This window comes from Peromyscus californicus, unplaced genomic scaffold (assembly GCF_007827085.1).
Source record: "Peromyscus californicus insignis strain IS unplaced genomic scaffold, ASM782708v3 Scaffold_8__1_contigs__length_139910024, whole genome shotgun sequence".
In the NCBI taxonomy this organism is placed as follows: Eukaryota; Metazoa; Chordata; class Mammalia; order Rodentia; family Cricetidae; genus Peromyscus; species Peromyscus californicus.
The window spans coordinates 117,284,458-117,308,330 of NW_026294606.1; the positions used below are offsets into that span (position 1 = coordinate 117,284,458).

The 23,873-nt window shown below is 45.5% G+C and overlaps 1 protein-coding gene across 1 annotated transcript in view; it reads left to right on the forward strand.

The window, feature by feature from the left end:
* The first annotated feature begins 15,120 nt into the window (after positions 1-15,120).
* Bbs2 (Bardet-Biedl syndrome 2) overlaps positions 15,121-23,873 on the forward strand; it is a 40,596-nt gene continuing 31,843 nt past the window's right edge. Inside the window, exons 1-2 of the mRNA XM_052728772.1 lie at positions 15,121-15,436; positions 23,591-23,822. Coding sequence (XP_052584732.1) covers positions 15,320-15,436; positions 23,591-23,822 — 349 coding nt within the window. The 5' untranslated portion in view covers positions 15,121-15,319. The remainder of the gene's footprint in view (positions 15,437-23,590; positions 23,823-23,873) is intronic.

The following is a 23,873-nucleotide window of genomic DNA, read 5'->3' on the forward strand; positions in this document are numbered from 1 at the left end:
ATCTCTGCTTTGTATTAAGGTACATCAAGATCCCATTGTAGCTGTGGACTCCGTGGGGCTGGGGCTTATGTCTAAGGTATCATTATGTCTCTCTAGGTTGGAAGCCCAGGGCCTGGTATGAAATTCAGTAGATGTCTGTGTGCCCTAGAGGCAAGTAAGTAAGAAAGACACAGTGAGCAAGAACAAGGACCCTAGGGCCTCTGTCGTTCACGAGATCTTAGGTAAGGCACATAGCCTCTTCGTGCCCAGGAGCTGTGGCCTGTAAAATGGGGGTAATTGCTAATAGCCCTTACATCATCATGTGGTTGTGAAGATTAACTCAGTTAATATGCCAACATGCTTAGGACACTAGTTGCCCCAGGAGTAGAACTGTTGGCTGCTAGTTCACCAGCATCTAGGAAAGGGCTCCCTCCTGCCTCTCTCTTTGACAGGATCTTGCTGTACAGCCCAGGATGGCCTCCAACTCCAAATCTTCCCGATTCAGCCTGCCGAGTGCTGAGATTACAGATACAGGCCACTAGGTGTGATGCAAAAGGCCTTTTCCCAGATGGAGCCTCCAAAAATGATGATACTTCCAATGGAGCACACTGTATCCATACCCCATTCTCGCCTTGGGCAGATAGATATACACTTGGCAGGCTTCATTCTTTGGCGTTAGGACCCTACCATTCATTAAAATGCAAATGCTGTCATCTTCCAATGTTTACTTACCATTTCTTGGGTAGAAAGTTTTGTACAGGAATCTCCCTTTGTAAGCAATGAGGATACTGCCAGCCATGGTGGCATACAACTGTAGTCACAGCTCTCTCAGGTAGCAGAGACAGGAACATTGCAAGGTCAAGGACAGCCTGGGCTACATAACGAGACCCTGTACTCCCCTCCCCCTTTCAATAAATAAATAGAAAAAGAGGAAGGAAGAAAAGAAAGAGAGAAGACGTGGATGCTCTCCAAAGCCCTTCAAGCACATACTAAGTGAAAAAGCCAACTCTATGCCGGGCGGTGGTGGTGCACACCTTTAATCCCAGCACTTGGGAGGCAGAGCCAGGTGGATCTCTGTGAGTTTGAGGCCAGCCTGGTCTACAGAGCAAGATCCAGGACAGGCACCAAAACTACTACATAGAGAAACCCTGTCTCGAAAGACAAAAACAAAAACAAAAACAACCCCCCCCCAAAAAAAACCAACCAACCAAACAAACAAAAAAACAAAAGAAAAACAAAACAAAACAAAAAAAACCCCAAAGCCAAATCTAAAGGCCGTGATTCTGAAGCACACAGGTTCATGAAGCACACAAAAGCCGGGGTAGATGTACTGGAATAGAACACTCACCGGTGTAATAGCCGGCCATGTGTGGAAGGGGAGCCCAGGGGTGGTGTCAGTGGCCCTCCAGGGTGGGAGTGACAACCCTCAGGGACAGGAAGAGGACTCTTTCAGTGTACAAGCTTTTTCAGAAGATATGCTTTTTTTTTTTTTTTTTGTCTTTGCTTTGTTTTCAAGACAGTGTTTCTCTGTGTAGCCTTGACTGTCCTAGAACTCGCTCTGTAGACCAGGCTAGGCTCGAACTCACAGAGATTTGCTTCCCTCTGTCCCCTGAGCGCTGGGAATAAAGGCATGCACTACCACTGCCCAGCTAGAAGATACACTTTTTAATTTAATTAAATTTTGGTAAGATATGTATAACATAAATTTTGCTCTTTTAACTGCTTTACTCAATTCAATGACACTAAGTCACACATAGTTTGGGTCACCATCCATCACCACTGTCCTCAGCACTTTTTCATCATCCCAAACAGAAACTTCATATCCATCACACATTAGCTCCAAGCTCAGTGGTAGAGCACTTGCTTAGCACAAACAAGACCTAGATTTGATTTGATCCCCAGCACCAGTAAGGAAAAGACAAACAAACCTAGCCAGGCACATATCTCAGAGGTCTGAGACAGGAGGATTGCGAGTTGGAGACCAGCCTGGTCTGTAAAATGAGATTCTATCTCCAAAAGCAAAGCAAGCAAACAGTAACTCCCTAATCCTTAATTCCCCAGCTGTTGATAACTTAATTCCCCAGCTGTTGATAACTTCTGTCCTAATTTCTGTCTCCATGAATTTAATTGCAGTAGGTACCATATATAAGAGGAAGTATACCATAATTATACCCTTTTTGTTCCTGGATTATTTCATTTACCATAATGCCCTCAAGATTCATATATATTGTAGCATATGCCAGGATGCCGTTCCTTTTTATGGCCAGGTAATATTCCATTGTGTGCTTCCACCCCGTGTTGGTGACTTGTTGCACTTTTTAGCTACTGTGACTAATGCTGTTTTGAACACTGGTGCATGGATCTGTGCCTCTGATTTTGAGTCTTTGGGGTATATATATCTAGGAGTGGTGCTGCTGGGTTGTGTGGAGTCTGTTTAAACTCTGAACAAGGATTCTACTGTTCTCTTCAGCCACTAGATCATTTTACAGTCCCCTCGGATGCACGAGGGTTTCAATCTCTCTGCATGCTCATCTGTTCTGACTTTCTACCTTTTTTATTTAACATACTGAAGAATCATCTATTGAAATAGTAAACAAAATATTTTTTTGTCTTGTCAGAGTGTGGATGAGTGACAGTGTGAATGAAGGACAATGACGAACACAAAGCAGCCAGACACCCACAAGCACCCCGAGTCAAGAGAGCTGAACCCGAGTCTCATCCTGCCACAGCTTGCTCTGGGACCGGGTTTCCCAGGTGTCCAAGAGAGGGTCAGATTGGGTGTTCCTCAGCTTCCTCCTGTTTTATCCATCAGGGATACCCTGTCCAGCTGTGGACAAGATCTTACGAATACAGCTCCATCCAGGGCCCCCTCATGAGGCCCCTGAGGTAGACTTCTTCCTTCTTTGCTTAGGCCTGGTCTGCCAGCACTACTCCTAGCAAAACACCATTCACTGAGAACCTTCAAACAACACAGACTTATTCACAAGACCTAAATCAAAGTGTGGGCAGGGTCGCTTCCTTCCAAGGGCTGTGAGAAAGGTCTGTGCCAGGCCCCTCCCCAGCCTCCAGTGGCTCACTGGTAGAACTGGGCTTCTCCGTGGTCTGTAGATGCATCACTAGACTCTGCCTTCATTCCCACATGGCATGCTCCCCATGTGTCTGTGCTTACATTCATGCATCTCTCTTTTGGGAGGACGCCAGTCATACCAGATTACGGTTTTGTTTATGCCACCCAATGACTGCTTTTTCGCTTATCTACACAGAGGCTCTATCTCCAAACAAATCATTCTCTGAGGGAGGGGCTTGGGCTAAGGACTTGAACACATCTTTTTGAGATGTAGAGGAGTCAACTCAGTTTGTAACAAGTTGTCACAGCTTCCTTCCACTGTGGCCTCCTTCTCCCTTATTGGTCTCCGAAGTCTCAGCCTTCATTTGGCTGCTCCACAATCCCAGGTGACTGTGCCCCTGTGTCTTGCAGGGACCCATCAATTTTCAGAACCTCTACCAGTTGGTTTTCGTTTATCTTTCAAAAAGGAGCACTGGGCTGGGGGTGTAGCTCAGTGACGGAGCATATACCTAGTGTGCCGCAGATCTAGGCACTCCTCAGTGCCAAAACACAAAAAGCATCCAGTTTGGGTCCTTGGTGGTCTGCTGGAGAATTTCATGGCTCCCACATACCCCTTTCGTTGCATTACACAGCTGCTCTCCCCTCTGGATTACACCTGGAAAGCTTGAGGCAGGAGTAAGGACTTCATGTGTCTGTGGTGGAGAGTCACGATTTGTCCAGTCTGCTTAGAGCTCTGATCCTGTCAAAACCGAGGCCTGAAGAAAGACCGGGTGTTGAGGCTGCACTGACCCAAGGTGTTCCCTGCAGCCCTGATGCATGGAGAAGGGACCCATGAAATGAAGTTTAAAAATGAAGGAGAAAGGGGAAGAGCAGGAAGACAGAAGAGGATTGTGTCACCAAGGTGGGTCGGCAGGTTGAGGCACCTGCTGCCAAGCCCGACAGTTTAAGTTCAGTCCCCAGACTCACGTGGTAGAAGGAGAGAACGGGCTCCTGTAAGTTGCTGTCCTCTAACCTCTTCGTGTGGGCCATGGCACTTGTGCACACACATGCACACGCAAAACAAATAAATAGGAATGTAATTTGAAAGGTTTGTTTTGGTTTTTGGTTTTTCAAGACTTAAAATTGAAGTGATGGTAACATTGGGCCACCTCAGTAAAGAAACTGGAAATGCTTCTCCCTGGAACCCTTGAGGGGGCCACCTGCTGGTGTTCAGCATAGAGGATACTTAGGGGATACATCTTCCAATACCAGAAGAGCTGATATGAGGGAGTGATGGAGCCAACCTGTTCATTTCTATAAAAAGATAGGTACGTGGGTCCTTGTAAGTAGAAGCTTTAAGAACTATTATAGGTTCAAAGAACTGTGAGTTGTGAGCTGCCATCATTGGAAGAATTCACACAGGGACTGGGTTTCAGTTCTTGCCTCGGGCAGGTGATCTTTCTGGTTCCTTCTGCTTTGTGATAGTGTGAATATAGAAACGGAACTTGGAATTTCTTTTAGCCCTCTGTGCCCCTTGAAGATAGGACACTCAGAGAATCTACATGAATTCAGACCTGTGCAAAAGAACTTGGGCCTTCCTCAACAGGTGTCCAAGAATTGGCTTCCCCCTCCAAATGGGTAGTTACCAAAGCTGAGTCAGCTCTTAGCCAGCGTCTGATGCTGACCACACCCAGGGACAGCCCCAGGGGCTCATAAGGAGCACACTTCTTGGAAACTGGAACAGATCTGAGCAATCTACTTTGATCTGAAGGGTGGACCAGAAGCCGGTTCCTCTGCCTCATGGTGCTGGGCTCCTGGTATCCCACCTTGCCCTTCTACAACTTCAAAAAAACTCGCCGCCCTTCAGCTTTTGGCAAAGCAGATTCGTCACTGTCAGCGCAGATGCGGCCACACCTTCTTGTCAGTACCGATTACCACTGAGAGCTGGGCAGCTTTTCACTGATTAAACGAAAAGATTAAGGGGCTGAGACTCACAGAGCTTTAAAAATAAATCACAACGTATGTAAACTACATATGCATTCAAACCCAGAGATTTATGCCAAAGCCAGAGACTATCAGGGAGAATAAGAACAACGCCAACAAAAAATGACTCAACACAGGGCCAGCGAGATGGCTCAGTGAGTAGAGAGAGCCACTTCACTTACAGTTCTGACAAGCTGAGTTCAGTCCTAAGACCTGCTGTGGGAGGAGAGAACCAGCTCCTGACACCTGCACCCCGACTTCTGTACATGTGTGCCACACACATCATACATATGAATAATAAAATACAAAATTGTTTAAATGACTGAAAATGTGTTTTCTTTGAGTGAATTGTTTGACAAAGCCATTAAGGCATTGAATCCTGGTGGGCCAATTTTTTCTTTGATTTTTCCAAGGGGTCTTATCTCTAACTCACTAGTTACTGAGTAACTGAGGACGTCCTGAATAGTATTACCTGATTGCTGTTTGTAACAACTAAGCCTATGGCCAGTCATGGCGGTCAGTGCCTATAATCCCAGCAATCAAGAAGCAGAGGCAGGGGAATTGCTGGGAGTTTGAGGCCAGTTGAGAGAGACCTTAACTCAAATACCAAAACCAGCCAAACAAAATCCCCTGCTCCTCACACATGCCCAAATGGCCCAGTTTCCCATGGCCTCCCTTCTCTACCACACCAGGCTCCGACTTACTCTCTTTGCTCTTATCTCGAGGAACTTACTCTGTAGACCAGGCTGGCCTTGAACTCAAAGATCCACCTGCTTCTGCCTCCCGAGAGATTAAAGGCATGCACCACCACAGTCTGGCCAGGTTTTTTTTTTTTTTTAAATGTGCATTGGTGTTCTGCCATGGGTGTCGGGTCCCCTGGAACTGGAGGTGCAGGTAGCTGTGAGGTGCCATGTAGGTGCTGGGAATTGAACCCGGGTCCGCTGGAAGAGCAGTCAGTGCTTTTAACCACTGAACCATCTCTCTAGCCCCCAGCTGTAACAATCTTATCCTCTCCTAAAAGTTCCTTCTGGCAGCGGACTGCAGCTCAGCTCAATGGAAGATGCTTGCCTAGCACGTTTACAGCCTTCTGACCTCCAGCATGACAGGAGAAGAGATGCCTTCACACCCCTTCACACCTGCTCTTCCTTCTGTTACCACACCTGTGTGTCCCAGCTCCAGGGTCCCACAGACAGCTCACCCACCTTCCTAGCGTTACCATCTTCCATGAGGTCTGTTTGTTGAAACTCAGAAAGTCACACTGGTCCTGACCAGATTTCCCAGTGAGAAACTGACCTAATGCAGCCTTCTTGTGCCCAGAACCACACTGAGTAATCAAACTTCCTCAGTCTCCTTCCATCTGAGACAATTTCTCAGTCTTTCCTTTTTCTTTTGTTTTTTTGTGACCTTGGGGACTTTGGTGAGTACTGGTCAGGCATTTAGAAGTGAGTCCACCTGTTGGGGTCTGGTGAAGAACATGAGCGAAATGAAGTGTGTTTCCTACCATTTGGCATCAGGTCTCCCATGGCCTCCCTTCACTGAGTAAGCCTCTGACTCATCCTATCTGTCCAGGCAGGTTTTGTGGGAGTTGTGCTAGTGGTCATGCCATTGATCATGATGTTGGCATGTCTTACCCCTGGGGACGTTAACCTTGATCACTTGGTTGACATAGTGTCTGTCAGGTTTCTCCCTTGGAAAGTCTGTATTTTCCCTTGTGAAATTCCTTGGAATCAAGTTATGAAATGCAGCTGCACAATAAAAAGTGGGAAAATCAAGCTCTGCTTTGTAGGGAGCAGAGGGGCTACCTTTGGAATTATTTATGCTATTTGTTTAACTATTTAATATATTTTTTGAGACAGGATCACTTGCCTCTGCCTCCTGAGTTCTGGGATTAAGGTAATTGAAAGATGATTCAAAGCACAGCATATTTATGTGTTGATGTAAATGCTCTAAGCAAAAGTACTCTGGGAGTTCTTTGGTCTCTTCAGTAATTATAAGCATTTATTTATTTATTTGTTTATTTGCACTTTTAGAATTTCTACATTGTCTTTTCTCATTAAATTATTTGATTTGTTTTTTTAAAGATTTATTTATTTATTTTTATGAACATTGGGGCTTTGCCTGAATGTATGTCTGTGTGATGATGCCAGATCCCCTGGAACTGGAGTTACAGACAGTTGTGAGCTGCCATGTGGATGCTGGGAATTGAACTCGGGTCCTTTGGAAGAGCAGCCAGTACTCTTTAACCACTGAGCCACCTCTCCAGCCCTTGCTTTGTTTTTTTTTTAGATAGGGTCCCTCCCCCTTAAACTTGGGATCATCCTGTCTTAGATTTCAAGTGCTGGGATCACGAATATGAACCACCAAACCTGGTTTAAATTCTTCTTCATACCACCTCTTTAAAGAGCAGAGGATGCCCAGTGGTGATAGCACACACCTTTGATCCCAGCACTCCAGAGGCAGAAGCAGGCAGATCTGAGTGAGTTTGAGGTCAGCCAGGTCTACATAGTGAGTTCTAGGGCAGCCAGGGCTATGTAGAGAGATCCTGTCTCAAACAAACAAACAAACAAACAAACAAACAAACAACAAAAACAAAACCCCCTAACAAAAACAAAAATAAGCGGAGTATGTTTTACACTTGAAATTGGTATAATTTGAATCACTTACATTCCAAATTTTCAACAGCTGCAAGACCCATGGCTAACATATTGGAGAGTTCTTCTTTAATAATTAGTTATTTAAAAATATTACTGAGATTTATTTTATGTGTATGGGTGTTTTGCTTGCATATATATCTGTGTACCATATATGTGCCTGGTGCTGGAGGAAGTCAGAAGAGTGCGTATCCCCTGTAACTAAGGTTATATACAGTTGTGAGTGGCCATGTGAGTTCTGGAAATCAAACCCAGGTTCTCTGCAAGAGCAAAAAGTGCTCTTAACAGCTGGGTCATTCTTTTAGCCCTTATTTATTTTTAAAAATTTTGTGCATATGTGTGTTTTGTCTGCATGTAGGTCTGTGCATTACATGCATGCAGTGACCCCAGAGGCCTGAAGAGGGTGATGCATCATCTGGACCTGGAGTTACAGATGGCTGTGAGCTGCCATGCCAGTGTTTGGAATTGACCCCTGGTCCTCTGGAAGAGCAGCAAACACTTTTTCACCAATGAGTAATATCTCGAAAAAGAGCTGATTATTACTTTTCTTTTTAAAATTTGAGACAGGATCTCACTAGCTGGTCTGTAATTGTAGACCAAACTGCCCTCGAACTAAAACCAATTCCCTTTCTGTGCTGGGACCATGAGTATGTCCTGCCACACTCTACTAGAAAGCTTTTCTTATAGTTTTTTCTCAACTGTATTCAGCTCAAAATGATCCTCATGCCGAAGTGGCATGCTTGGAATAAACTGCTACTTGTCCACAGGATGAGCACTTACAGCAGTATGGGCATGTTAAATTGAACTCAGGAGAAGTGAAGAGGCATCTGGGTGTTGCACAGAGGGGACCTGTCACCCCATCCCTGGGCCTCAAGGAATAAGAGAAGGAGGTGGCGTCATGGAGCACAGCGATGCTCCAGCTGGGACTTAGAGAATGCCTCCTGGGAGCTAAGGCTGGAGACGAAGGAGCACAGACTGCTCTGCCTATGTTATGCTCAGCATCGAGGCAGCTTTGACCTTCCTGCCCTCCCATGCTCTGATCTGGCAGAGCAGAGGGGCCTTGGGGACCACATCTCTCATGTCAGCTTGCCAGGGCACAGGCTGGGACAGAGGAGGGAGGGAATGGATCTGGAGAGGCAAGCGAAGATGGTGCCACCAGAAACACAAGTTCAAAAACGTGTCCCGAAGGAGCTTTAGAAACAGTTCCTTCCCTGTGCTGCTGGAGGTGCTGGGGTTTGCAGTGCTGGTCCCATTTTAATGTGTTTCTCACTTTGTCTAGCATCTGGACATTATTCAGACTTAAGCTATGAGTGTCTTAATATTGTGGACCCTAGCCTCACTAGGTCAAGAGAGAGCCCTTGGAGGAGGTTCACATGATACTTAAAAGACTATGGGACTCTGGATATTGGGATGTGTAGCTTTCTAGGAAGCGACAGAGACTCTCCTCTGAGAAGAGACCACCAGGAGTGTGGGTAGACAAAGGCATTGACACTTACCACAAGGTCCCTCATTGTCTGGCCCTACTAGAACCTTCCTGGTTCTGATGGGTTTCTGAGGTGGGGGATGGATACACCTAATACCAACGTTGGTGGTCTTTCCTTACCAGTTCTGTGGTGTGTCTGGGACCAGTGAACTAGGAAGAATCTGGGGTTGATATTAGTTTCTCCATCTGGAAAATGGAGGTAATAATGTTATTTATTTCACAGGATTGGAGGTTAAGTGAGATAATACAAATAAGAACTTCAGCAGTCTGGCACATGGTTACTGGTGAACAAATGCTAGCTAGTATTCTTATAGGCACCCCTCCCCCATCCATTGGCTGGATGTGACTGTTTTTCCTATATGACAAGCTGGTGATGCCGAAACATACATGTTTCATGTCTTTTCTGACACGCATGTGTGAAATGAGCTGAGAAGAGACCGACATGGTCAGTCTCACCTTGTGGTTCACATCACAGAGCTACAAGACTTCTAGAAAGGGAAAATGGAGGCTGGGAAAGCAGTGAGAGCTGCTTCTGAAGGGAAAGGAGGACAGCACACAGATCTTGGCCCTGGAAAACCTGTTCTGCTCCAGTGGTCTCCAGGCCTCTTTCCTTCCATGGATTGTGGAATGTCCACTCATCTTAAAGAGCATGGGGACACCTAAAGCTGTGCTCCTTTACAAACAGGCTATGTGGCAACAGGAGTGGGAAGAGGCATGGACTATCCTCAGATTGCCTCCATCTTCATATTATGTTATTTTAAGGGGAGACAGAGGCGAGAAGATTGCCAAGAGTTCAAAGCCAGCTGGGCTACATAGTAAGACCCTATCTCAAAGACCAAAGCAGAATGAATGTCCTTCTCCAGCTGGCCCTCCTTGGAATGCACTCCATGAGTTTCAGCATCTTTCTCTAGGCCCATCAGGCCTTGCAAAGCAAGCTTTGCTACTGTTGGAAGCCTCCTGTCTTGCAGAACCTCTCACCCGGCCTCCTCTTGGTCTGTTTTTTTACACCTGCACACCCTCTAGTGGAGATGCTCAGCAAACTCAAGGTGAGGACCAGGAGCGGGAGCTGCCTAAGGTCCCCTTTCCCTTTCCCCTCAGTCAAGATCTTATACTTTGGTCCTAGTACAGCCTAGTAGAACTTGACTGGCTTTCCAAACCCAGGGCTGAAAAGAAAAGTGGCACAATACTATCTGGTAAAAAGAGAAAAGAAAAAAGATGCTGAATTTATTACCATCGACACCCCAACCAGTCAGATAGCCCTGTCTCCTAGATGTAATATTAGTGACTATTTCCGGAGCCCCTTTTAGGCACTACACATTGGCTTAAGCACCATTTGGGTTTGCTTTCTTTTGCTGTGATAAAGACCATGGCCAAAAACAGCTTGGGAAGGAGAAGGTTTATTTGGTTCAACATATTCTGGGTCATAGTCATTGAGGGAATCCAGAACTCAAGGCAGGAACCTGGAGGCAGGTACCGAAGCAGAGGCCATGGAAGAATGCTGCTTATTGGCTGGCTCCCATGGCTTGCCTACTTTTGTATACCATTCGGGACCACCTGCGCATGTCCTGATTACAGCACATCACTGAGGGAAGTCAGGGCAGGACCTCAAGCAGGAGCAGTGACAGGAACCATAGAGGAGTGACGCTGGCTTGCTCTCCACGGCTTGATCATCCTGCTTTTTTATAGAACCCAGGACCACCTGCCCAGGGGTGGCACCACCCACGGTGGGCTGGGTGCTCACACATCAATCATTAAAATTCCCCCCCACACTTACCGACAGGCCAATTTGATGGAGGTGATTTCTCAATTGAGGTTCCCTCTTCCCAGATGACTCCAGCTTGTTTCAAATTGACAAAACAAAGGGAAAACTAACCAGGACAAGATCTATTGGTTCATCTGAGTCTCATGACATTCCTCACACATGGCACTGTTACCCACCCTCTCTTTTAGATGAGCACACTGGTCCTCAATTCACAGCTGTAGTCTGTGACTCTTCAGTGCTCTCGGGCTCTGGAGCCTGCCTGCCTGCCTGGGTTTGCCATAATCATTCTGCAGCTTACCAGCCATGTGACTTTGGGCTTAAGTTACAAAACCTCCAAGACTCAATTTCCTTCCTTGTAAATGGGGATGATGACAGTCCCTCCCTTCAAGAGAGGCCCTGAGAACCAGTGACTTAAATAGTGTGTGCCAGCACTCGGCAAACAGAGACATGTCAATGAGAGTGAGTATTAGAGCCAGCCTTGGTGGAACAGGCCTTTAGTCTCAGCACTTGGGAGTCCTGTTAGGAAGAGCTGTTGCAGGGTCACAGGCCACCAGGGCAATGCACAGAGCAAGCTGGGCTTGGCCGACGGGATGGAGTCCAAGCCCAGTCTTGCATGGAGATCTAGTAGGCATGGGCTTGTCTGACCAATGAAGAGGATGTCTCAAGCTTGGTGTAGACCACAAGTGCATGGTGGCCTGGCCCTTGCCAACATCTCTCGGTCTCACACAGTGGGCTCTGGTCATATCCTTAATCTTGCCCACCCTGGCCCTTTGTCTTTGTGGTCCCCTCTATCTGGAATGCCCTTCTGTTACACCTTCTTGTAGCTGCCACTTTTCTTTTATAAGCTCTTAATCCTAATGCCATTTGTTTTGAGAGGCTTTTCCCAAGTCCCAGCTCATCAGCCTGATGATCAGATAAAATGACCTCATTTGTTTTCATGTTTAATGTCTGTCATTCCCTAAACCTTATAGGACCTGTGATCCTTAAGGGGACAGATTATGCCTTCCTTGCTTGCCACTATATCTCTGTCTGGAACAAGCAGACCTTCGATAAGTGTTTCCCAGAAAAATGAAGGGTCTCAAATGATATCTTCTAGAGACTCATTCTTTTCAAGTTGTTCCCCGCAGAGGTGACCTATCAACCTCAACCAGAAGTTAACACAGTTCAGTGAGTTCAGTGAACCGAGGGCTTTGGGGACATACAGTCCTTGAGCTAAAGAGAAAGGATTACATAAAAATGAGGTAGTTCTGCTGCAGAAGAACAGATTCAGGGCAATTTTCATCAGTGGGCTGGCCAGGAAGATGCTCCTGGTCTTCGAGAGTCTGCAGGTGATCTGTAGGAGTGGGGTGAAAGGTGCTGGTGGAACTCAGAATCATGGGCTACTAGAGAGTCCTGGAGGGCCAAGGCATGGGTCTTGCCTTCCAACAAGCCACTCAAAATGAATCTTTTTTTTTTTTTTTTTTTTTGGTTTTTCGAGACAGGGTTTCTCTGTGTAGCTTTGCGCCTTTCCTGGAACTCACTTGGTAGCTCAGGCTGGCCTCGAACTCACAGAGATCCGCCTGGCTCTGCCTCCCGAGTGCTGGGATTAAAGGCGTGCGCCACCACCGCCCGGCCAAAATGAATCTTTTGATGTTATCCCCAAAGGAGATTGCAACTATCCACAGTCACAACAACAGACTTGAAAAATGTTCATTCATACAACTCTACACAATGTAAACATCAAGCAGAGTTTGGGCTCATCTTTCAACACTCACTGCAGAGCCTTCCAGTTGTTCATTTGTTCCTAGCAGCTCTGTCTACCTGTCTTCCAGGCCGACATCCTCCCGATTCTGTCCCCCGCCCCATGCCTGCTCCCCGGGTCTCCTATGGTGGTGGCTGCTAATCTCATTTGTCATTAGTAAAGGCCTATTTGAGAAAGCAGCTAGATGAGCCCCCAGGCTTTAGCACTTTCATTTTCTCTGCTGGAACCTTCTCCCTGGAAGCTGGTTCCTTCGCTGGCTTTCTCTGCCTGAATGTCATTGTCTCAGGAAGGTGTCTTCCCTACAACCTTGCTAAGAATTGTGTTCCCTCACCTTTCACCTGTCCTTCTCCTAACCTTCCTGTGGTGCCTGTCCTCATGCTTACACATTTCTTATTTTCTCTGTCTACTGTGTTAGTTCCAGGAGCGAAGAGATTCGTCTTTTATTGTTATTTATTGTCTGGAAGAGTGTCAGGCACACAGTAGGCTTTCGGAAATGTGTGTGGGATGAGTGGTTGCAACTCTTCAATTCTGCATATTGGTATTTTAAAAAATATACCAGTAGTTCAGAAGCAACCCTCCAACCCCATTTATGCCTGTTTTAAAACAAGATTATTTCCTCATACACTTGTAGCCAGAAGTCTGAAATCAAGATATTAATAGGAGAATGTTTCCTGTGAACATTCTAGGGAAGAATTCCAAGCTCCTGGAGCCTTCAGGCATCTTCAGTTTCGAGTAACAACTTCAGTTGCTGCCTATGGCTCTTTCTGTCTTCTCTCCCTCTTAAAAGGATACATATCATTAGACTTAGGGGCCACTCTAGTCCAGGATGACCTCATTTCAAGCTCTTTAACTTCCATCTGTAAAGACTGTTTTCCAAATAAGGTTACCTTTTGCCATTAGCAGGGAGGTGTGGGCCAGAGACACAGCTCCACTCTGCCACCTGCAGCAGCCCGAGGACTTCTTTCTAGAGACCTCCTTTCAAGTGAAGATGGGATTCTTAATTTCATTGCAGAAAAGAATTCCAGGGCCAGACAGTTTGAAGCAGAATTGAAGTTTGTTCAGATTTTGGTCAGCAAGATGGTTCAGGAGGTAAAAGCACACGCCATGAGTTTGGTCCCTAGAACCCATGATGTTGTTCTACACACACACACACACACACACACACACGCACACACTCTCTCTATATATATATATTACATATATATACATACATACACATGTAATTTAAGCATAGTTTTAAGCATGGTGGGAATTTGGGGAGTGGTTTTATAGAGGTGCTCCGGGAAAGAATAATACACAGCCAAGAGCTTGGATGTGGGGTTCGCAAGGAAAGTCCCACTTAAGGATTATATCATCCACCATATAGATTACTTGGTAGCTCTCAAGTTACACCTCAATGAGCTGTTAAGAATCCCCCTTCTTACTCTCTTTTATTTTAGAAACTAGCTTACAAAGTAGCAGGTTTCGTTATGGCATTTTCATTCATACTCCCTTTGGTTGACCCTTCTCACCTGCTAGCTCCTCTCCCCATCCTCCCTGCTTCCCCCCATGTCTACCGTTCCTTCTTTCCTCTTGTTTTGATAAAAGAGATTATAAAGTGACTTCAGAGGTGCCTCGAGTAGGGTTTGCAATCTGATGATAGACCCACGTGTCACAAGGATGTGCACAGGGGTTAAGACATGTCATTTACTTAAGTCGGGTTTCTTGAGAGGGTTCTAGCAAATTGCTGCTTTTCAGCTGGGAAAGGAGAAAGGCCATACAGGTTTAAGACGTCAACATTCTTAGTTGAAGTATTTTTACATAAAGGGAATGTTATCTCTCCGTGGGTAACCTCCAACTGCTAATTGTGCTGGGATTCTTAGCTCTCAGCTAATCCTTAACTAGACTTGGGAGAGAAGTGATCTTTCTTTCCTGCTTACATTCACCGCCTAAACCTAAACTACTTAAACATGAGTTGAAAACATTTTTATTTTATTTTATTTTATTTTTTGGGGGTGAGGATTGTTATTTTCAGGTTACTTTTGTCATTTGCATAGACTTAATAGCTAAAGCAACGGACACAGTAGGCACTTAAGTGTTATTTCTTTAAAATATTGCATCTTATTTATCACGTGTGTGCACCCCACGGAGCTGGTTTTCTCCTCCAACTCAGGTCACCAGGCTTGGCAACAAGCATCTTCATCCACTGAGCCATCCGCCGGCTAAAGCCATTAGTTCTTGAACGAATGACCCTTTGGAGTGAGTGGTATAGTGTGTGGGGTCTACGGGATGCAGCTTGGCTGACGTGACAGAGGGATTCCTGGGGAGGTACTGGCTCAGACACCCGCACCCAGACGCCAAGGTCGGGTTGCACCTAACACTAATTTACAGCATCAGCCTGCGTCCCCAAAGAGAGAGCGCGGTTCAACCCGGCAGGACGCCCTCTGCGCAGTCGCAGGAGCCAGTTGAGGCCTGCGCAGCTCTGCAGCTGGGCGGGTTCACGCAGGCGCAGAGGGAGTCGGCGACTCGGGCAGTGCTCTTGCGCGCTCCGGGCGCGGGGCCTGGGGCTTTCGGGGTGTTCCGTGTGTCTGTCTGTCCCTGGCACCCCTCACCTGCTGCCAGGCAACTGGTCTGCCAGGCTGTCTGCACTGCGCCTGCGTCGGGCGTCTGCCTTCTGCCCCCAGTCGGCGCCAACATGCTGCTGCCCGTGTTCACCCTGAAACTGCGCCACAAAATCAGCCCCCGCATGGTGGCCATAGGGCGATACGACGGGACTCACCCGTGCTTGGCGGCTGCCACCCAAGCGGGCAAGGTAACCGGTCCCACCCGAACTCCGCCGGCGTCCAGTTCCCGCCTCTCACGCTGCCCCGCCCCCGGCCCGCATTGCCTAGCAACCGGTCGCTGCCTTCCTTGGCCCGAGGCCTGTCTATATGGGGTTTCAGAGGAACAGCTTCAGAGTAGTGACGTCTCTTATGGGCAGTTCTTAGTGTTGGACAGTATTGAGACCAGATCAGGAGCTTAGGGAAGGGAAGGCTCGAGAAGGAGGAGAGATTGGCCAGGATTAGCAGTGATCACTGACTCCAAATTCCTGCCCAGAGCCTATGCTTGCTGCATGGAGTCTCTTCTTTACAGGGAGGGGGAAAAAAAAAAAAGACTACACAAATCCCAACGTTAAATTCAGATTGTACTTTTGGTCCTTGATTACGTACATTCAGATTCTCCCCATAACTTAAGTATTCACTAAGTGGTCACTAGGAGCCACATACTGGGATAGGTATCAGAGTCACAGTGATAAAAGATCATTTAATAAACATTCATATATACATTTGACACTTCTACATGCTTTCTAAAAGTATTGACCTCTGAATCCCCAAAATCTAGCATGAAAGAAGTGTCAAATGTAAATATGAATATTTGTTAAATGACAAAGCAAATCAAGGCCCTGTGTAAATATTTGATGGAGGCATGCACAAAATACAAGGACTGTAGGCACTTCAAAAATGCAGCTTCTGACAGGTACAAAGCCTCATACATTAATTCACCCAGCATCATTGCTACAAGGCCAGAAATACTAACGTCGTGGAGGTGTAGTGGATTCTTGCTTTACTGGCCTCTAATTCCATAGCCTTCAGGGATGAATAAATGACTATGATGTGTGGGAAGTGGTCACTAATTGTTAGCTGCTGTTATTTTCTTTTGGTTATTCCCACTTTAGTGATTAGAAATAGTTCAGAGAGGTTCAATTTAGTGTCTGAGATTGCTCAACCAAAAAGTTCTAGAAAGGAAGCTTCATATATTCCAGGAATTCCAGTTCAAGTGAGTGAGGCAGGAGAATTGCCCCCAGTTTGTGATCAGCTTGGGCTACAGAGCGAGACCCAGTTGGAAAAAGGGAAAAAAAAAAAAGTTGTGCGAGTGAGATTGAAAGCATTTTGTCATACCCAGGGTGGTTGTCAGTTACACAGTTACATTTGTGAAATGAGTTTTTAAGACACTTCCATGTATGTTGTGTGCTATTTTCTATTCGATGTCTTGGGATACATAACTGGAGTATGACGATTCATTTCAGTGTGTTATGATTTCATTAACTGGTATAATGAAGTCAAGTGCTGAGCACTGGGCCTGATATGTGATGCTGTGATTAGGAGGCACTAGGCAGCCCGATAGAGTGGTACACACTTGTTACTCCAGCTACTCAGGAGGTTGGGATCATAAATTCAAAGCTAGCCTGGTGTCTTAGGGTTCCTATTGCTGCAACAAAACACCATGACCAAAAAGCAAGTTGGAGAGGAAAGGGTTTATTTGGTTTACACTTTAGCATTGCTGTTCATTAATGAAGGAAGTCAGGACAGGAACTCAAACAGGGCAGGATCCCAGAGGCAGGAGCTGCTTACCGGCTTGCTTCCCACGGTTTGCTCCGTCCACCCTCTTATAGAACCCAGGACCAGCAGCCCAGGGATGGCACCACCCACCATGGGCTAGGCCCTCCTGCATTGATCACTAAATGAGAAAATGCCCCATAGCTGGATCTCAAGGAGGCATTTCCTCAGCTGAGGCTCCTTCCTCTGATGACTCAAGCTTGTGTCAAGTTGACACACAAAACCACCCAGTACACCTGGGCTACATAAGGAGACCCCCCCCCCCCAAATTCAGGTTTAGAAAAGGGGAGAGGGTGAGGAGATTCCTTACTGGATAAAGGCCCCTTCTGCCACGCCTGATGACCGGGGTTCTAGCTGAGGGGCACGCAGTGGAAAGAGCACTGACTCTTGTGAGTTGTCGTCTGACCTCCACTGTGTGCCGTGGAGCCTGCAGACACACACAAGAAAATAATGCAATAAGGTAAAATTAAAAGGCTGATGATGTAAGCCAGTGGTAGAATGCTTGCCTAACATACTCAACACCCTAGGTTCGATCTCCAGTGCTGCCCCCGCCCCAGGCACTGACAAACATTCACAACAGATTCATATTTGCATATTCATATTCATGGATAGGAGCACAGCAGTAATATAACAGGCTGAAGAGATCCCATTGGTGTTACCTTAGCCGTTCTCAACCTGTGGGTCATGACCCCTTTGTGGGTCACCTATCATCTATCTGAATATAAGATATTTACATTATAATTCATAGCAGTAGTAAAATTACAGCTAAGAAGTAGCAGTGGTCGGAGTTCCCCACAAATGAGGAACTGTGTTAAAGGGTTGCAGCATCAGGAAGGTTGAGAACCGCTGCCCTAGCCCCTAATCTGAGGCCTTATCCTTTGCTGGGCACTTTTCTTAACTCTGCAGATACTGTGGGGAATGAAGTTTCACCTCTGGAGCTTACAGTTGAGAGTACCAGACAGTTAGCTATGTATGTGGTGTTTGCATCGTATATCATGTTAGAATGTATACTATGCTATGAACTGTTTATGCTATAGACACATTGATATGTGCATTTGAATTATATACATACTATGTAGGTTAAGAGAAAAGAGTAGTAAGAGAATTGATGGGAGCTTGCTGGTTGAGAGAGGGTGATCAGGCAGGACTCTGGTACGATTAGTTCAGAGGTTTGAAGGAAACAAAGCAAGCTTGTAGCCATGTGGGCCGACGGCGTTGTAGGCAGAAGCATCAGTCAGTGCAAAGGTATTGGTGTGAACCAGAACACAAGGAGACTGTGGGGCTGGAGTGGAATGGCCAAGGCCAGGAGGTAGCCAGGAGCCTTGTTAGCCTTGTTTTTGTTGTTGGGTTTGTTCTGTATTGTGCAGAGAATGATCTCTGATAGTGTACGTTCAGATTGAAATGGGTGAATTAAAGCACGTAGCAAGTGAAAGTAAAGGAAAAATTAGTAGACAGCAGGTAGGTAGAAGCAGCAGATAGATAGCAAAGCATCAAATCAGGAGCTCACAACATCCAGCAGAAATGACTGGAGTAGCCTGACTTAAGAGGGCAAACAAGGTAACGTTATCAGATCAACCATTTATTATCAGATCAGCAGAAAAGTCTGGGGAAACCCTATTGGACCAGTCATACTAGTGTTCTTATCTGGGCAGATGAGAACCAAAAACCAAACAATTGGTTCTCCCATGGAAAGTGGCTCAGCAAGTAGAGGTTGGCTCCCTGGGACTCAACGTGGTAGAAGGAGAGAATGAAATCCAGAAATTGTCCTTTGATATCCATATACACGCCACGGTGCAGGTATGCACAAACAAATTAAAGTTTTAAAGATTAGTAACATTTTATGATCCATATAAAATGTAAACATATTCTTTAAAAACAAACATTGCAGCTGGGTGTGGTGGTATATACCAGTATACTTGGAGACAGAGACAGGATTATCAAAAGTAGGAGGCCACTCGGGGCCAACAAAACTAAACAAACAAAAAGCTCAGACCAAACAGCCAACCAGACAAAACCCCATAAAAACACATTGCAGCCAGGCCTGGTGGCATAGGCCTGTATTCTTAGCTACTCATAGGCAGAGGCAGGGCTGCAAGGTGAAGACTGGCCTGGGCTGTAGAGCAAGACCCTGTCTCACACATGAAAAAGGGCTAGGGTGTAGATCACTGGTAGAGTGCTTGCCTAGGGTGGTCAATCCTCAGCATTGCAAACAGAATAAAAATAGAAGAGACGGGCTGGAGAGATGGCTCAGAGGTTAAGAGCACTGGCTGCTCTTCCAGAGGTCCTGAGTTCAATTCCCAGCAACCACATGGTGGCTCACAACCATCTGTAATGAGATCTGGTGCCCTCTTCTGGCCTGCAGTCACATATGCTGTATACATAATAAATAAATAACTCTTTAAAAAAAATAGAAGAGACATTCCCAGCTGACATTAAAACCTGCTCTGCCCACTGGTGCCTCATCTCGGGAGGCAGAACTTCATCAGTACAGCCAGACCCTGACTCCGCCTGACAAAGATATTTTATTTATTGAACAAAATTTCATACTATATATTCTGATCATGCTTTTCCCCTCCTCCAGCTCCTCACAGGTCCTCCCCATCTCTCTACCACCCAACTCCATGCCCTTTCATGTCCTTAAAAAAACAAACAAATTAAAAAAAAAAGCCAAACACATGCACACAACCCCCCAAAATATACAAGCAAAACAAAACAAAAATAATGAGAGAAAAAATGTCCTCACAAAGCAGTATGACACAAAAAGTCTACAGAAACACCACTGAGCTTGTTTTGTGTTAACCATCTGCTCCTGGACATGGGTCTACACTGCAGTGTGGTTAATATACCCAGTGAGACTCCACTGGAGAAAACTGTTTTTCTTTTGCAAGTGGGTACCAATTGCAGAGAGCTTCTTGGTTGAGGGTGGGAGCCCATATCCACTTCCTGCTCTGAGCACTGAGACCCCATCTGGCTTGAACTTGTGCAGGCCCTCTACATGCTGCCATAGTCTCTGAATTCATATATGCATCAGTCCTGTTGTGTCTGGAGGACACTGTGTCTTTGGAGTCATCTGTCTCCTTTGGCTCTTAACAATCTTTTCGCCTCCTCTTCTGCATAGCTCCTGGGCCCTGAGGGGAGTTTGATGAAGACATCCCACTTAGGACTCAGTCTCTTAGTCTCTGTGTTAATTCCCATCTACTGCAAGAAGAAGCTTCTCTGATGATGGCTGAGTGAGGCACTGATCTATGGGTATAGCAGAATGTCATACAAGTCATTATATTGTTAGGTTCTTTTAGCAGAATAGTATTTGGTTTTCCCTTAGCCCAGTGGTTCTCAACCTTCCTAATGCTGTGACCCTTTAATACAGTTCCTCATGTTGTGGTGACCCCTAACCATAAAATTATTTTTGTTGCTACTTCATAACTGTAATTTTGTTTCTGTTATGAATTATAATACAAACATCTGATATGTGACCCTGTGAAAGGGTCTTTCGACCCCCATAGGGCTCGCAATCCGCAGGTTGAGAACTGATGCCTTAGGCCTGGCCTATCCAGGTTTTGGCCACCTGAGCAGTATCAGGCATGGGTTCCATCTCATGGAGTGGGCCTTAAATCCAGTCAGAGGATGGTGGGTTACTCCACAGTGTTTGTGCCGTTATTGCACTGGCATGTCTTGCAGGTAGGTCGCCTTTGTAGATCACAGGGTCTGTGACTGGGTTGATGGTTACCTTTCTCCTCTGGTATTGTGCAGAATACTTTCCAGTTCCATGAATGCAGGTCAGTAGGGGTGAAGCCTCTCATTAGGCATCAGCTTGACTTCTCTGTGTTTGATGACATATGTAAGTGTTGTCTTCAAAGGTAGGGTCTTAACATTAGTTCTAACAAGGATACTTTAGAAAGAAGTTTCTTTGGGTTTTAAAAACATATTTTATGTATAATAATACAGGTTACATATTAAATAACACTCTAACAGAATGTTTTTGGTATAGCTTTAAATAGAAGTAAAAAGGGGAAAATCCAACAAAAAAGGACTTCTAGATGGGTCATTGCAACAGATGTATTCAGTGACTAGTTATGTCTTGTTCCTACTGTACTAATGGCAGTGGAGTTCAAAGCAAGCCCAGTCCTGGCCTCAAAGAACAAACACATGTTGGATTCTTTTACAATATAAAAATGGTTCTTGCTAATTCAGTACACAGAAAAATGAATTCAAGGTCCACCTCTCTCTCTCTCTCTCTCTCTCTCTCTCTCTCTCTCTCTCTCTCTCTCTCTCTCTCTCTCACACACACACACACACACACACACACACACACACACACACACACACACACGAGAGCCTGGGTTTTTTTGCCTGCATTCTGTCCTTCCTTATCATCTACTATTATTCTCTATTGGTCTCCTTTCTAAATTTTAGACTACACCCCACTTACACCTGTTTACATACATACATTGCAAGTTGGGATCTACATATGAGGGAGAGCGTGCAGTCTTTCTGAGTTTGGGTCACCTTGCTTAATGTTATAAACATTGGTGTTTTTTTCTTGGGCACCTTTTATCTCTCTTTATAGGTCTGGGCAATCAGTTGACTTAGATCACCAGTGTCTCAGCTAGGACAATGCTCTGTCACCTACAACCATTCCTTTGGAAGGAAATGTCTGTTCATCATGCAGTTGAAGGGACAGGAAGCCTCCCTAGGGACTCTTTCCATGCAGATGAGACTAGGAGCAGTCTGACTCCAGGGTTTCACGTTGCTTTTGGCAAAAACTTGACTCTTATTCCAGACTCTGGGGTGCACGAGTTACTTCCCTTCTGTTTTTTTCTCGGTGTCTAATTTCTAGAAGACTTTAGGAATTCCTTTGTTCAGAGCTATTACAAAATGCATATGATGTGGTGATTCATGCCATTCATGGTCTGGGTACCAGGCCTCTTGTTTCAGCCCTGTCACTTATGATCAGGGCCTTAATCCTTCTGACCCCATAGAAGTCAAGGGCAATTAATGTTTAAAAGAGCTTGTAAAATATCACACAAATGAGAACATTAAACAATATTCAATTGCTGCACACATTTTCTTTATGTTTTCTGGTTAGTTCTTTTGAATATATTTTAAATTAGTTAATTTGTGTGTGTGTGTGTATGTATGAGTGTGTGCAGTGCTACAGTGTGTGTGGAGGTCAGAGGAAGTCACTTCTCTTCCGCCATGTGGGTCCTTGGGATCGAATGCAGGCGTGGTGGTGAGCTCCCTTCCTACTGAGCTTTCTTGCTGGCCTCATTTTTTTCTACAGTATTTTTTTTCTTAAACTAATTTGTGTAGGCAATAGCTTAAAATTAATTCTGTCTTTATACTAAAGTAATGAAATATTTAAAATTAGGGCCCAGGGATTTCCAATTTAGTGTTTTTCCATCCTTCTGGCATGATGATCCCTTAAAGTTGGTGTTTTTTGTTCTTTCTTTTTTAAAGATAATAGAAATTTTCTCAGTGAGAGGGAGCTGGAGAGGTGGCTCGGGGTTAATAATTTTACTGTTCTTACAGAGGTCTAGAGTTTGGTTCCCAATACCCACATCGTCAGCTCATACCCCCTGTAGCTCCAGCTCTAGGGGATCCAGTGCATTCTTTTAGCCTCTGCTGGTGCCCATACACATTTGTACATACAGGCACAGAGACATACACATTAGTAAAAATAAAACCTTCAGCAGTTTCTGCAATGAAGTCCCACAGTCAGGCTGTAGACCCCCTTGCTCGGTAGCTCTTTAGAAGCCACAGGCCATTCTGATATTTAAGACACTCCACCCCACAGCCGGTTCTCTGTCTCGGGAACAGTGTCACCGCACCTGAGAATTCATTTTCTCCACAGGTGAAGCTCAGGGACGTTGAATGATGAATGAAGTCACTCAGATGATCAAATTTATGATAATCAAAACTGTTGATTTCTGTCTTTGGGACTAATTTGAATTCTTGGTTTTACTAGTGGAGATTATGAAACAATCTTCAAGAATTTGATTTAAATGATGTGTTTTAAGCTTGTGAAGCACATTAGACTCATGGACTATTCTAGGAGCTAGGAAGGGAGATTGGTAGGGACTGGTGTGGAAGGTACTGTGGGAAGTGCTTTTCTGATTCCTGTGATCACGTGCTATATTGTATCAGCTCTGAAGCTGGTTATCAGCTTCCTGTGCTTAACACTAGCCGAGATGGATGCCTCTGAACCGTTTGCACCCTGCTGGTGGAGCATGCGTGCAGCCCTCATAAGCAGCAGCTAGAGTTCGCTGCGCACTTCACGGCCGGTCTAAGAACCATGGCATTTCCCTAATTCACCAAGACTGGAACCTGGCTACCGACAGAACTGAGTATGAATAGCTTCTCTTTGTCTTCCGAGACTGGGTCTCTCTCTGAGTCCTGGTTGTCTTGGAACTCACTCTGTAGACCAGGCTGACCTCGAACTCACAGAAATCCACCTGCCTCTGCCTCCTGAGGGCTGGGATTAAGGTGACTTCTTGTTATTGTTGGAATCAACTAAACCAATTTTTAAAAACATGTTATGTGAATTTGGCATTTTTGGATGTCTTAAGGGAATATGACTTTGTGTTTTTCAGATTTTTATTCATAATCCTCACACACGGAGCCAGCATTTCAATGCGTCCAGAGTCTTCCAGAGCCCCCTGGAGTCTGATGTTTCGCTCCTCAACATTAACCAGACAGTGAGCTGCCTGGCTGCAGGAGTCTTGAACCCTGAGCTTGGCTGTGATGCTCTTTTGGTAGGAACACAGACCAGTCTTTTGGCTTATGATATCTACAACAATTCAGATTTGTTCTACAGAGAGGCAAGTATACCCCTTTAGCCCATCAGTGCCCGTGGTTTGGTTTGGTTTTGTCAGA